A 12,856-nucleotide genomic window follows, 5' to 3' on the forward strand; every position below is an offset into this window, starting at 1 on the left:
AGAATATGACGTCAAACGCTGACGACAGATGAGTGATTTATTTGCACAGAAGTGTATCCAAAATATCTCCGACGGAATCCGTACATTCACATGTAAATGTACTGACAACCATCATAACCTGCAGGACAATACAAAACAACAATAAAATAAGAAATTTGATTCATACTAGTATGTTTTGAATAAAATGTTTTTTTTAAAAAAAATTGCTCCTTGCCAAAAAAAGGCCTGGCCCATGCGTTATTCAGTTCAGGCCCACTTGAATACGCACTTCATGGGCCCAGACGGTTCACGGGCCTCGACCCATTCGTCCGGACATGTTTCAAATTCGCAACAGTGCAATGACACTCAAGCTGTTCCTGATGGGAATGAGCGAGAGGGGCTTACTCGGGTCTCTGGTGACGAGCATGGCGGCGCCGCCGAAGTCGCATGTCCCGCCGGCGACTCTGGTGCGCTGCCAGTAGCTGTTAAACGCGTAGGAGGCGTGCGCCATCAGCGTGTCCGGCAGGTAGCACGGCCCGCCTGGCGCCGCCATGCTGCAGTCCGCGCCCGACCCGCACGCGTAGTCCATCGCCGCCTGCACGACCGCGCTCGCCGCCGCCGGGTTCGCGACGCACCACAGCCCCGGACGCGCACGCCCTGGCGGGGGCGCCGGGAACGCCACAGGCGGCAGAAAAAGCGGCGCCGGCTGGCTAATACTGCCCGGCGCGATGGACGGCGGGCCGGCAGGCGGGGACGCGCCGGGCGCGCTCGCCACCACCGGCGGCAGCGGGGCCGGCAAGGCAGGCTTTGCGGGGGGAGGGTACACGCAGTACGGCGGCGACGGAGGAACGTTGGCTGCTGGTGCTGGAGCTCCGCCGATCACGTCCTTGTATGGTGGCAACGACGGCGAGTTCACGATGTTGGGGTGCGAGTAATCCCTTGTCCTTGTCGAAGCATCCGCCCAATCTGTTGCCCATGAATTGCATGGGGACAAAGAAAATGAGAAACTAACAAGCATTCTTGTCACCATGAGAAACTATTGTATGATCGTGGACAATGCAGAACGAGATTTCGGCTCAGATTGAAACGCGTCAAAATTGCGAATGGACAATGCAATGCAAATAATGTGCACTTGTAGAGTGGAGCAGTTTACTGTTACCATATTGCATAAAGATGATGGGTGCTAGGATGAAGATGAAGCAGTTGTTGATCATGCTTAACCCCATGAGTTTGCCAAAAATTGTAAACGTGGGCTCCTGACGACAACGGAGGATGCATGGGAGAGTGTTATAGTGCTGGAAATTGATGGTGGACCAGGCGAACAGTATGAATTGGGAAGGCAAAGGGGAGGCAAGCAAGAATTCACCAGCTGCAAAGCTGCATGTGACTGAATTTTTTAATACTCCGGATGCGCATCAGTTGCAAATGTTTAGCTCTTTTCGCTGTTGATTTCGGCGCCTGCAGGGCTTGGATTATATTCCCCGGCCTTTTCTCCAGGCGAAGTTTTGGCACCTGTGCTTGCGTGGTCAAAGAGAAATTCAAGAAGCGGGAAATAAGAAAAGGAGAAAAGGGAAAAGCAGGGGAGAGACTTTGATCTTGCATGAGCTGTACTGGTCTTTTCTGTTGCTTTGGTTCCACTCCAGCAGAGACAACTGGCTGATCAGTGCCTGTTTAAGTGTATATTACCCACTCCGTGCCTGTTTAAGTTGTTTTTTTTAAGTATAACTGGATGTGTAAAAAAATATTAGCAACATTTATATTTCCAGATAAATTTATTATGAAAAATGATTCAAGGGTCTATCTATTGATAATACTAATTATGCAATATAATATTAATATTTTCTTGTATATATTTAATTAAATTTAGAAATATTTTATTTCTCGGAAAGCGAGAACGATATTTATTTTTGGGACGGAGAGGGTACATATTGTTCATGTGTGCACCTCTGGCTAATCCAAAAACAACTTCCAATAGAGTGATAATAGGGCTGGCCCAATACTTCAGTGATTATTGGAGGAGATACTTTAGCAGGTTACTAATAGCCCTTTCCAAATACGTATGGTCAAGAGCAGCTACACTCAACCCATGAACTTCAATTGTTTTGCGATTACAACGTACAACTCAGACACTCACAACGCACGAACACTCACGTCTATGAACGCACGCATGCAAACTCTACCCCTATGAGTATCTTCGAAGACTGGGTCAGCAAATCCTTGAGATATATTGATGAAGTCACCACAGGTGCTCGCCGTCGAAGGAAACATTGCCTACCATTGAAAGCATAAACGCCGTTAAATCCTAGAAAATTCGCTCCCACGGGGAGTTGAACCCAGCACCCGATGTTCTATTGAGAACTTCGATCTTAACCTAGGTACACAGGTTCATTTTTGACCCTGCCTTATAAAAACCTCTAGCAAGTAGCTCACCATGTTCTTCGACATCGGTCCAGAAACATGTGACTATGGTCCCACATGTTACTCCCTCTGTTCTTTTTTACATGTCATGTTAGTTTTGTTCTAAGTCAAATATCACTATCTTTGACCATCTTTTCAAAAAAATCTTTATAGTTTCACAACATATGAATTATATATTATGAAAATATTTGTTAGAGTGAATCTAGAAACATAAATCTTATATCATGAACTTATATTTTTTTTGAAATTGTTAGTCAAAATTATAAATGTTTGACTTAGGACAAAGCCAATACGACATGTAATAAAAAATGAAGAGGGCACATGTTACTTTTTCTTTTTTTCCTCCTTCCCTTCGCTCCCATTCTCCATGCACCTCCCCTTCCCGTTCCAATCCTATAACCTACCACCAGTCGACACTGTTTTGATGGTGCACGTCTCTGTCCTCTTAGACCACCCCATCCTAATGTGATTGTTATCCCACTCTACACACCTGCTCTGCTAATAGAGCCTCCTCGTCAAGCTCGCACCGACATGTAGCCTCGTCATAACAGTGCTTGAGTCAAGAGCTCCCACAACATGGATGCCTAGGTGGCTTGGACCACTGATGATGCCTATGGCGAGCCAAGTGGTGCCATGTTGGGGAAGAAGAGAGTAGAAGAGATGGTCGAGGTGAAGCTCGTGGGGGACAACCATCACTACACGAAATATGGGGATCTATGAAGACATGTTTACATCATAAATTCTAAAAAAATCATCATAATAGTGGAACTTATGACATTTGTGTGACAAAAAATTATAGATGGTCGGCTAGAGCGGAGGCCCCCACGATGCCTTCTCTGCACTGCTAGACAATGATGGAGTGACAAGCGGACTGGCCCCCATGTCGTGCGTTCTAGCTATTCTCTATCGACTTATCGGACTGATAGGTCGTTGTGTGCCTTGTCTTATATGTTGGCATTGCAATGTTTAAGTCTGCCCCTAGAATGGTGTACGAATTTTCCCCATAGATTATGAGGCAACCTTGTAACGATCATAGGGATGTGTTAGAGATAGGAGTACCTGAGTAGAGTTCCAATAGTTCCAAGGGTTATATCCAAGAACGAAAGCTTGCGCTTCGAAATATCTGAGGTGAAATGTTTGCTACATGAAGCCAAGTAGGCCTATTGTATTCTATGGCATGACTATTTTGTTATAAGTTCCTTAAAGTGCATCATTTGTTTTGAGTAGGTTTTGGATTAACTAGGTGGAGTAGTCCATCAGATGTATGAAAGCATCTAGGCCCCTAGTTGGGTTTCGGTGATTAATGACAATACAAGATTACTATGACTAACGTGTGTTTTGCAGAGGCAATTAAGTTAGGTCATGGTAATGGAGATCAATTGGGCAATCAAGGTGGTCATGCCCCTACGATGGAAATCATTTCGGTTTTCAAAGGATGGACGACAAGGTTAAGGATAACTAGTTCTAAGTGTCGATTGGAGTTGTAGAGACACTTAGAGTAGTTTAGGACTTTGTTTTTCCTTTGGCCATACTATTAAGGGGGGTATGGACGGGTAGCTTGACCTAGATGAGTCTAGTGAGTTAGGTGTGGTGCACACTTGTTAAAACTAGCACTAGGTAGCTCTACAACAGCCCTATGATCCTTTGGAGCAAACTTTATTCACATATGATCGAGAGTTGGAAGTGAATGGAGGGTCAAATGCTGACCGGACGCTGGCTCCGGTGCGACCGGACGCTGGCCGCAGGGTCCGGTCAGTTCATTGGATCAAGGAGATTGCGTCTGGCGCGACCGGACGCTGAGTGGTCAAGTGACCGGACGCTGAGAGGCAGCGTTCGGTCGACTCCAGTAAGGTTCCAGAAGAGTGAATCTGCGACCAGACGCGTCCGGTCAATACTGATCGGACCCTAAGGATACATCATCTGGTCAAGTACAGTAAGCATCCAGTGAGGGAAAAATGGTGTAGGACACGTGGACGCCTAAGAGGGGGGTGAATTAGGAAACTCAAAATTCTAACTCCAAACTATGGCCTCTTTTTCTACCTCTAGCAAAACATATGCAAAAGATAATCTATCTAGATGTGCAACTACAATTTTGCTAGTGTGTTGCTATCTCTACCGCAAATGATAATAATATGATCAATGTAAATGTGGAAGCTTAAAGAGTAAGGTAGAGATATGCAAACTCCCGTCGACGACTCCGGTATTTTTACCGAGGTATCGAGAAGCGCGCAAGCTTCCCCCTAGTCCTCGTTGGAGCCCCTCGCAAGGAATCCCTCGCAAGGGCCAAGCTCCTGGTAGGGTAACTCTGTGGATAGCCTCAGGCCTTCCCCACGCGCGAGTGGGTCTCCGATGTGCCTTCCGGCAAGCCTCTCCCGGATGCTCCCCGCCGTCTTCACTATCAAGCTTTCAGCCGAAACGCCGCGGGTCTTGTTCCCTTCGGTACACGGTGGCGGCTGCACCACAAGCACGGTTGGTGCGATCTCGCAAGACTTCAAGCCCCTCCGATGTACAACTCTTGTGCTCGCAAGCACGAGGTGGCAAGAGGTATGCAAACCTCACTAAACACTAGGCATACACCTAGAGCAAGCGCATAAGCGGTGGTCTAATCAACCTAAGCACTTCGCAAAGCACCTACGCTAATCACCTGATGAAACACTAAGCACTTAGCAAGTGGAGATCACTAAAATGGTGTATCAACACCCTTGGTATGTTTCCTCAGCTCCACACTACTCAAATGGCCGGTTGGGGGTTGTATTTATAAGCCCCACTGAGAAAGTAGCCGTTGGGGTCGAACTCCCGCAATTCTGCTACTGACCGGACGCTGAGATCGTCCTGACCGGACGCGTCCGATCGTCCCGACCATTGCAGCCGCGAACTACCGATCGGACGCTGCCAGCGTCCGGTCGCCTGCCACCGGATGCGTCCGGTCGCAGTTTCGCGCGCCTGGAACCTCTTTGTACTTGATCGGACGCTGCGTTTCTACGTCCGGTCGGTTGCCGCCAGTGTCCGGTCCTCGCGTCTGGTTGCCTGTCTACCGAGCCACCGGTCCAGCGTCCGGTCGCGCTTCTAGCGTCCGGTCCAGCGTCCGGTCGCCTCTACGAGCTCGTTTCTTTGCGATCTTGCGTACGGCTTGGTTCCTATCTTCATGCTTGGTCTTTGCTTGATATCTTGGGTCTTTTCTTGTGCTCCTAAGGTCTTTCTTAAGGTGTTGATCATCGGATCATCACGTCGCCTTCGTCCAAGTCATGTCTTGCACCCTATTGAACTACAAAATAAACACTTGCAAATTCATTAGTCCAATTTGGTTGTGTTGGTCATCAAACACCAAAATCCAAAGTAAATGGGCCAAGGGTCCATTTTCCTTACAATCTCCCCCTTTTTGGTGATTGATGCCAACATGACCAAAGCAAGCAAATAAATATAATTTGGAAGTTAAAAACTACCTACTTGCTAGGTTGCAATGCAAAGGGCAAGGTTATATGATACTAATTGACAGATACCAATTAAAACTTTACTTAAAAGCATGTCTTGCACTTGCAAATGTCCCCATGTGATATTATGGATTAAAGCCTATCTAAAAAAAATTCTCCCATTACTTAGACTCATCCATAATTCACTTTCCTCCCTTTCTCGGACCATTACCACTTGTAGACATCAACTTGATGCTTGCCTTTGATCCTTCAAATTCTCCCCCTTTGGCATCAAACACCGAAAAGGAAGACATTAGTAGCACAAGGGAGGGTCAAATTTCATGATCCTTTATATAAAGAGTGAAATGGATCACAAAATTTGACTCTCACATTATATAGACTAAGCTCCCCCTAAAAGTCTGCATACATATGGTGGAAAGCAAAGCATATGCATAATTAGCAATTTATTGCACAAGAGAGTTTAACCTATATAATGCATGGAGAAAGCATATAAAAAAGAAATGTAATCAACATGATGATGCCAATTGAAGAATGACGCTTAACTCCGAGGACTCCAATTTCCTTACAATGAGACTACTACACATGTGATAGGTTTGAAAAGTTGATACCATTTAAAAAGTGTTAGTCTCAAAGCATCCAAGTTGTAGAAATACTCCCCCTAAATATGTGCACACAAATATAGAATACATTGTAGAAATCATGCACATTGATTTTAGAATAAAAAAATACCACTTGAAAGATGACATCTCATGAATGTGAGAATCATTTTCAAAAAGATATCCGGGAGAGATTATCTACAATTTGGACTTTGGCACATATTAGATGAACAAAAGTAAGACAAGCTATGTGTCGTGCTTGTAAGCAATTTTAAACCATGTAGGTTTGCTTCAAGGGTTGAAAAATGAGACCGAGCAATCCTACCATAAGATATACCTAGTGTATGCATGATAAAAGATATAAGCATGCAAAAGCAAACCTAGGCATGAAAAGTAACTAGATGCTTAAAGATACCAATTGTAGGAAAAACTAATTGCAAGATGTACCAATTTAAAAGCAATAACATCTAGTTACCTAACATGGGAAGGGGAATTTGGGTCCATAGTATTCACTAACCCACTTGGCAATGATTTTGTCCATCATGATGCACCCCATGAAATGCACCCATACTTTGCCAAGTCTCCAAATTCCCCGTGGTCTGACGGACTTCTTACTTCCATTTCGGGATCCAAACCTTCTTGGTGCTCTTCATGTTGGAAATGATTTCCTTTGGCACCCAAAAGCGTTTGATCCCATTGTTGGCTTGCTTGTTCACCTTGATGGCCACTACCTTGTCATTTTTCTTCTTCTTCAAGAGATAAGGTGTGGAGGCCTTCTTGTCCACCTTGTTGGTGTAGGTGTTGGAGAGCTTGCTTGTTTGCTTTTTCTCCTTCTTCTTTGCTCCTCCCCCATTCTTCACCTTGCATTCATAGGACTTGTGGCCTTCTTTGTGGCACACGTAGCAAACCACGATTTGTCCTTCATCAAGCTTCTTCACTCCCTTGATGGTGTTATCTTGATGAAGTTGGGTTTGCTTTGATTTGCCTTTCACTTGAGTCAAGTCCTTGGTGAGGCGAGCTACTTCTTGCTTGAGTTGCTCATTTTCTTTTGCAACCTCTTGTGTGCATGTATCTACAATCACTTTCTCAACACAAGCTTGGTTGCACAATGGTGAGTTAAAACATAAATCATTGCAAGAGGTAGATGCATCCTTTTTAATTATGTCATTTCTTTTAGATGCCTTGGTGGGGGTATTTTTGACGGCCTCAAGATTAGCAACTTTATTTGTTAGCTCATCACAATGTTTGCACATGATTTCCATTTTAGCAAGCAAACTTTGATAATCATTTTGTGAGCTAGCTAACTTTTCTTTTAATTTTTCATTTTTCTTTTCAAGTTGCTTATCATTAATTGTGCATGCACTTGTTGTTGCACTAGCCTCAAGTTGCTCAATTTTAGTAGATAGTTCAACATTGAGATTTGCAAAGTTTTCATATTGTTCAAGCAAATTCTTGTATGCTTCTTGTGAACTACCTAGCTCTTCTTTTAAAGTTTTGAGCTTCTTTTGTTGACTAGTGCAAACTTTAGCATATTTAAGATTTTGTTGCACAATTGTATTGTAAGAAGGCAAATCATCATCACTATCACTCTCACTAGAGGATGAGCTTTTGTTACCTCGTGCCATAAGGCACACACGAGAAGAGCTTGATGATGAGTGCTTGTGACCTCACCTCTTGTGATGGTTTTCTTCTTCACTTGAAGAATCATCCCATGACCTTATTGTTGTGAGGGCTTTGTTCTTTCACGCCTTCTTCTTTGTCTTGGGTGTGGGCTTATTTGGACAAACTTCCACAAAGTGCCCCATCTCGCCGCATCCGTAGCATCCTCTCTTTCTTTGCTCATTTCTTTGATTGGTGAAAATGAGATCTTGAATTTGGATGGGCACACCCTTGACATTGAGCCTTTGGATCATCTTCTCCACCTTGTTGATTAATTTGATTGATTCTTCATCAAGGTCAGAGGTGGAGGAGGAAGATTGATCATCATCACTTGATTCTTGTTCATCATCATCATCATCCTCATCTTCTTCTTCTTCACTTGAGGAGCTTGAGCTTGAGCTTGACTCAACTTTCTTGCCCTTCATCTTTTTCTTTTCACTACAAGCGAGAGCTTTGCCTTTGCTTGATGAAGATGCTTCTCCTTGACCCATCTTACGTGACATTTCAAATGCCACTAGCTTGCCAATGACAATGCCCGGGGTCATGGTGCTCAAGTTCTCCATGTTGTGAAGGATGGTGATGATGCTTGCATATTTCTTTTGTGGTAGAACGGAGATGATCTTCCTCACGATGTCCGCATCATCTAGCTTTAATAATCCTATTGAATGGAGCTCATTGATAATTAGATTCAATTGAGAATACATATCACGAACAAGCTCATCATCATTCATAGCAAAGGAATCATAATTTTGTTTAGCTAGACAATGTTTTTGCTCACGGACATTACTTGTACCGTCATGGAGCTCTTGAAGTTTTAACCAAATTTCATGTGCCGTATTTAAGGTGAACACTTGGTTAAACACATCCATGCTAAATGATTCAAACAAGCAATTCTTAGCTCTAGCATTAAAATGCATTTCTTTTTCATCACTCTTTGTGGGTTTTCAGGATTCTTGATGGGTTTCATCCTGTCACGAGTGACTCTCCATACACCCAAATCAACCGCCAGAAGGTGGCAAGCCATTCTAGCTTTATAGTATGGGAAGTTAGTGCCGTCAAATTATGGAGGCCTAGTGGTATCCATCCCAACCATTCTACAATAGCGTCGGCTCAACGACGGTTAAGCCAAAGGTCCAAATATGAGCCAACCGGCTCTGATACCACTTGTAGGACATGTGGATGCCTAAGAGGGGGGGGTGAATTAGGAAACTCAAAATTCTAACTCCAAACTATGGCCTCTTTTTCTACCTCTAGCAAAACCTATGCAAAAGATAATCTATCTAGATGTGCAACTATGATTTTGCTAGTGCGTTGCTATCTCTACCGCAAATGATAATAATATGATCAATGTAAATGTGGAAGCTTAAAGAGTAAGGTAGAGATATGCAAACTCCCGTCGACGACTCTGGTATTTTTACTGAGGTATCGAGAAGCGCGCAAGCTTCCCCCTAGTCCTCGTTGGAGCCCCTCACAAGGAATCCCTCGCAAGGGCCAAGCTCCCGGTTGGGTAACTCCATGGATAGCCTCGGGCCTTCCCCACGCGCGAGTGGGTCTCCGATGTGCCTTCCGGCAAGCCTCTCCCGGATGCTCCCCGCCGTCTTCACTATCAAGCTTTCGGCCGAAACGCCGCGGGCCTTGTTCCCTTCGGTACACGGTGGCGGCCGCACCACAAGCACGGTTGGTGCGATGTCGCAAGACTTCAAGCCCCTCCGATGTACAACTCTTGTGCTTGCAAGCACGGGGTGGCAAGAGGTATGCAAACCTCACTAAACACTAGGCATACACCTAGAGCAAGCGCATAAGCGGTGGTCTAATCAACCTAAGCACTTCGCAAAGCACCTACGCTAATCACCTGATGAAACACTAAGCACTTAGCAAGTGGAGATCACTAAAATGGTGTATCAACACCCTTGGTATGTTTCCTCAGCTCCACACTACTCAAATGGCCGGTTGGGGGTTGTATTTATAAGCCCCACTGAGAAAGTAGCCTTTGGGGTCAAACTCCCGCAATTCTGCTACTGACCGGACGCTGAGATCGTCCTGATCAGACGCGTCCGGTCGTCCCAACCATTGCAGCCGCGAACTACCGATCGGACGCTGCCAGCGTCCGGTCGCCTGCCACCAGACGCGTCTAGTCGTAGTTTCACGCGCCTGGAACCTCTCTGTACTCGATCAGACGCTGCGTTTCTGCGTCCGGTCGGTTGCCGCCAGCGTCCGGTCCTCGCGTCCGGTCGCCTATCTGCTGAGCCACCGGTCCAGCGTCCGGTCGCGCTTCCAGCGTCCGGTCCAGCGTCCGGTCGCCTCTGTGAGCTCGTTTCTTCACGATCTTGCGTACGGCTTGGTTCCTATCTTCATGCTTGGTCTTTGCTTGATATCTTGGGTCTTTTCTTATGCTCCTAAGGTCTTTCTTAAGGTGTTGATCATCGGATCATCACGTCGCCTTCGTCCAAGTCATGTCTTGCACCCTATTGAACTACAAAATAAACACTTGCAAATTCATTAGTCCAATTTGGTTGTGTTGGTCATCAAACACCAAAATCCAAAGTAAATGGGCCAAGGGTCCATTTTCCTTACAAATGGGACCGGACGTGTCCGGTCAGTGGTGACCGTACCCTGCTAGCGTCTGGTCAACACTTAAATACTGGTATGCAGGTTGAACTGACCGAAGCATCCGGTCAACATGACCGGAGCGTCCGGTCACCCCGCAGAGGCACATAACGGTTCGTTTTTTAGGCTGCCTTATAAATAGAAGCTCCACTCGTGCATGGAGGCACTTTTGCTTATTCCAATAGCTGAGAAACATGTTTGTGAGTGCCAAGAAGAGCAAGATCCTAGTGAGGTGATTGAGATTTGAGAATCCAAGAGAGTAGCCTCATTAGTGAATCAAAAGTAGCAAAGTGTGCATCCGCCGTTCTCATTAGGCTTCACGTGGTCAAGTGAGAGTTCGTGCTTGTTACTCTTGGTGATCGTCATCACCTAGATGGCTTGGTGGTGATTAGGAGCTTGGTGATCACCCGGCGGAGCTTGTGGGTGACCCAACTCAAGTTGTGAGCGGTTGTGGGTGATTCACCATGATGGAGTGTCGAAGAATCAACCCATAGAGAGCACTTGATCCTTGCGTGGATCAAGGGGGAGCTACACCCTTGCGCGGGTGCTCCAACGAGGACTAGTGGGGAGTGGCGACTCTCCGATACTTCGGCAAAACATCGCCGCGTTCCTCTCTCTCCATTTACTTTGAGCAATTACTTTGAGCATTTACTTTGAGCAATTCAATACTTGTTTTTACATTCATAGAATTGCCATGCTAGAGTAAGTTTGGAACATAAGTTGCAAGTCCTTTGTGCATTAGATTGATAGAAACACTTTTCTAGGCACAAGGGGTTAATTGGGCTAACCATAGGATTTAATTATTACAAGAAAATTTAGAATTAACCCAATTCATCCCCCCTCTTGGGCATCTTGATCCTTTCAATTGGTATCGGAGCCTTGTGCTCACGTTTTTAAGCTTAATCGCTTTGAGCAAGATGTCTCACGGGGATGGACATCCTCCTATCTTTGAGGGAGATGACTTTCCATATTGGAAAATTCACATGGAGGCGTACTTAGAAGCTCTAGACGTTGGTATACTTAGAGATGCCTCACAAGGCTTCCTAAAATCTCGGGATGCTACTAACTTACAAGGCGATAAGGTTAATTATGAAAAGTGGAATGCAAAGGCTCGAAACACCATCTTTAGAGGCCTTTGCAAAGATGTGTTCAACCGCGTAAGGAACCACAAAGACGCCCATGCACTATGGTCGGACGTTTGTGAGCTCTATGAGGGAACCAAGAGTGAGCGTGAGGAACGCTATCATCTTGTAATTAAAAAGCTAAATTCATTTGAGATGCTTCCCAAAGAATGTGCTAATGAGATGTATTCACGTTTAAATGTTCTTGTAGAGGAAGTTAATGGGCTTGGACTTACTCAAATGTCACCATCCGATGTTGTGAGAAAGATCTTGAGTGTCCTCCCCATTGACAAATATGGGCATATTGTGACCATGCTACATCAAGGCGATCTTTCCGCCGCTACACCGACACAAATCTTGGGAAAGATCAATGCTCATGAGATGTACATGCACATCACGCCACAAGATGGCTCATCCTCTACCAAGAAGAAAGAGAAGGACTTAGCATTCAAAGCTAGCCAAGATAAGGGCAAAGCAAGACTTGAGTATGAGAGCTCAAGTGATGAAGAAGATGAAGATGAAAATCTTGCTCTCATGGTGAGGAAAGCCACCAAGATGCTAAAGAAGCTAAACAAGAGTGGCATAAAGTTCGACGGCAAGAAGAAGAAGTTCTTCACAAGCTCTAGAAGAAAGCCAATCTCCAAAATGGATTGCTTCAATTGTGGTGAACTTGGTCATCTAGCACATCAATGCACCAAGCCCAAGAAAGACAAGTTCAAAAACAAGAACAAGGGCAAGAAAGATGACTCAAGTAACGAAGATGAAGATGAGAAGAAGAAGAACAAGCCATACAAGAAGAGAGATGGTAAAAAGAGTGACTTCCACAAGAAGAAGAAGAGTGGAAAGGCCTACATCGTCGGTGATTGGCTCATGGACATTGATTCATCTAGTGGATCATCCGATGAGGATAGTGAAGATGAGAAGGTGGCCGCCATTGCTATTGATCCTTCATCTTCACCGCCACCATCGCCATCATCCTCTACACACCTATGCCTTATGGCCAAGGGTGAACGCAAGGTAACTAATAATGATGATAGTAGTGATG

At 45.2% G+C, this 12,856-nt stretch overlaps 1 protein-coding gene across 1 annotated transcript; it reads right to left on the bottom strand.

Moving 5' to 3' along the window:
• LOC136527682 (major pollen allergen Ole e 10-like) lies at positions 1-1,216 on the bottom strand. Its single transcript, XM_066520475.1, has 3 exons — positions 1,139-1,216; positions 385-945; positions 1-118 (listed from the first exon to the last, which is right to left on the bottom strand). The coding sequence occupies exons 1-3, from the start codon at positions 1,203-1,205 to the stop codon at positions 87-89; spliced, it is 660 nt and encodes a 219-aa protein (XP_066376572.1). The 5' UTR covers positions 1,206-1,216; the 3' UTR covers positions 1-86.
• Positions 1,217-12,856: the final 11,640 nt, after the last annotated feature.

Source organism: Miscanthus floridulus, chromosome 19, assembly GCF_019320115.1.
Source record: "Miscanthus floridulus cultivar M001 chromosome 19, ASM1932011v1, whole genome shotgun sequence".
Taxonomy (NCBI): domain Eukaryota; kingdom Viridiplantae; phylum Streptophyta; class Magnoliopsida; order Poales; family Poaceae; genus Miscanthus; species Miscanthus floridulus.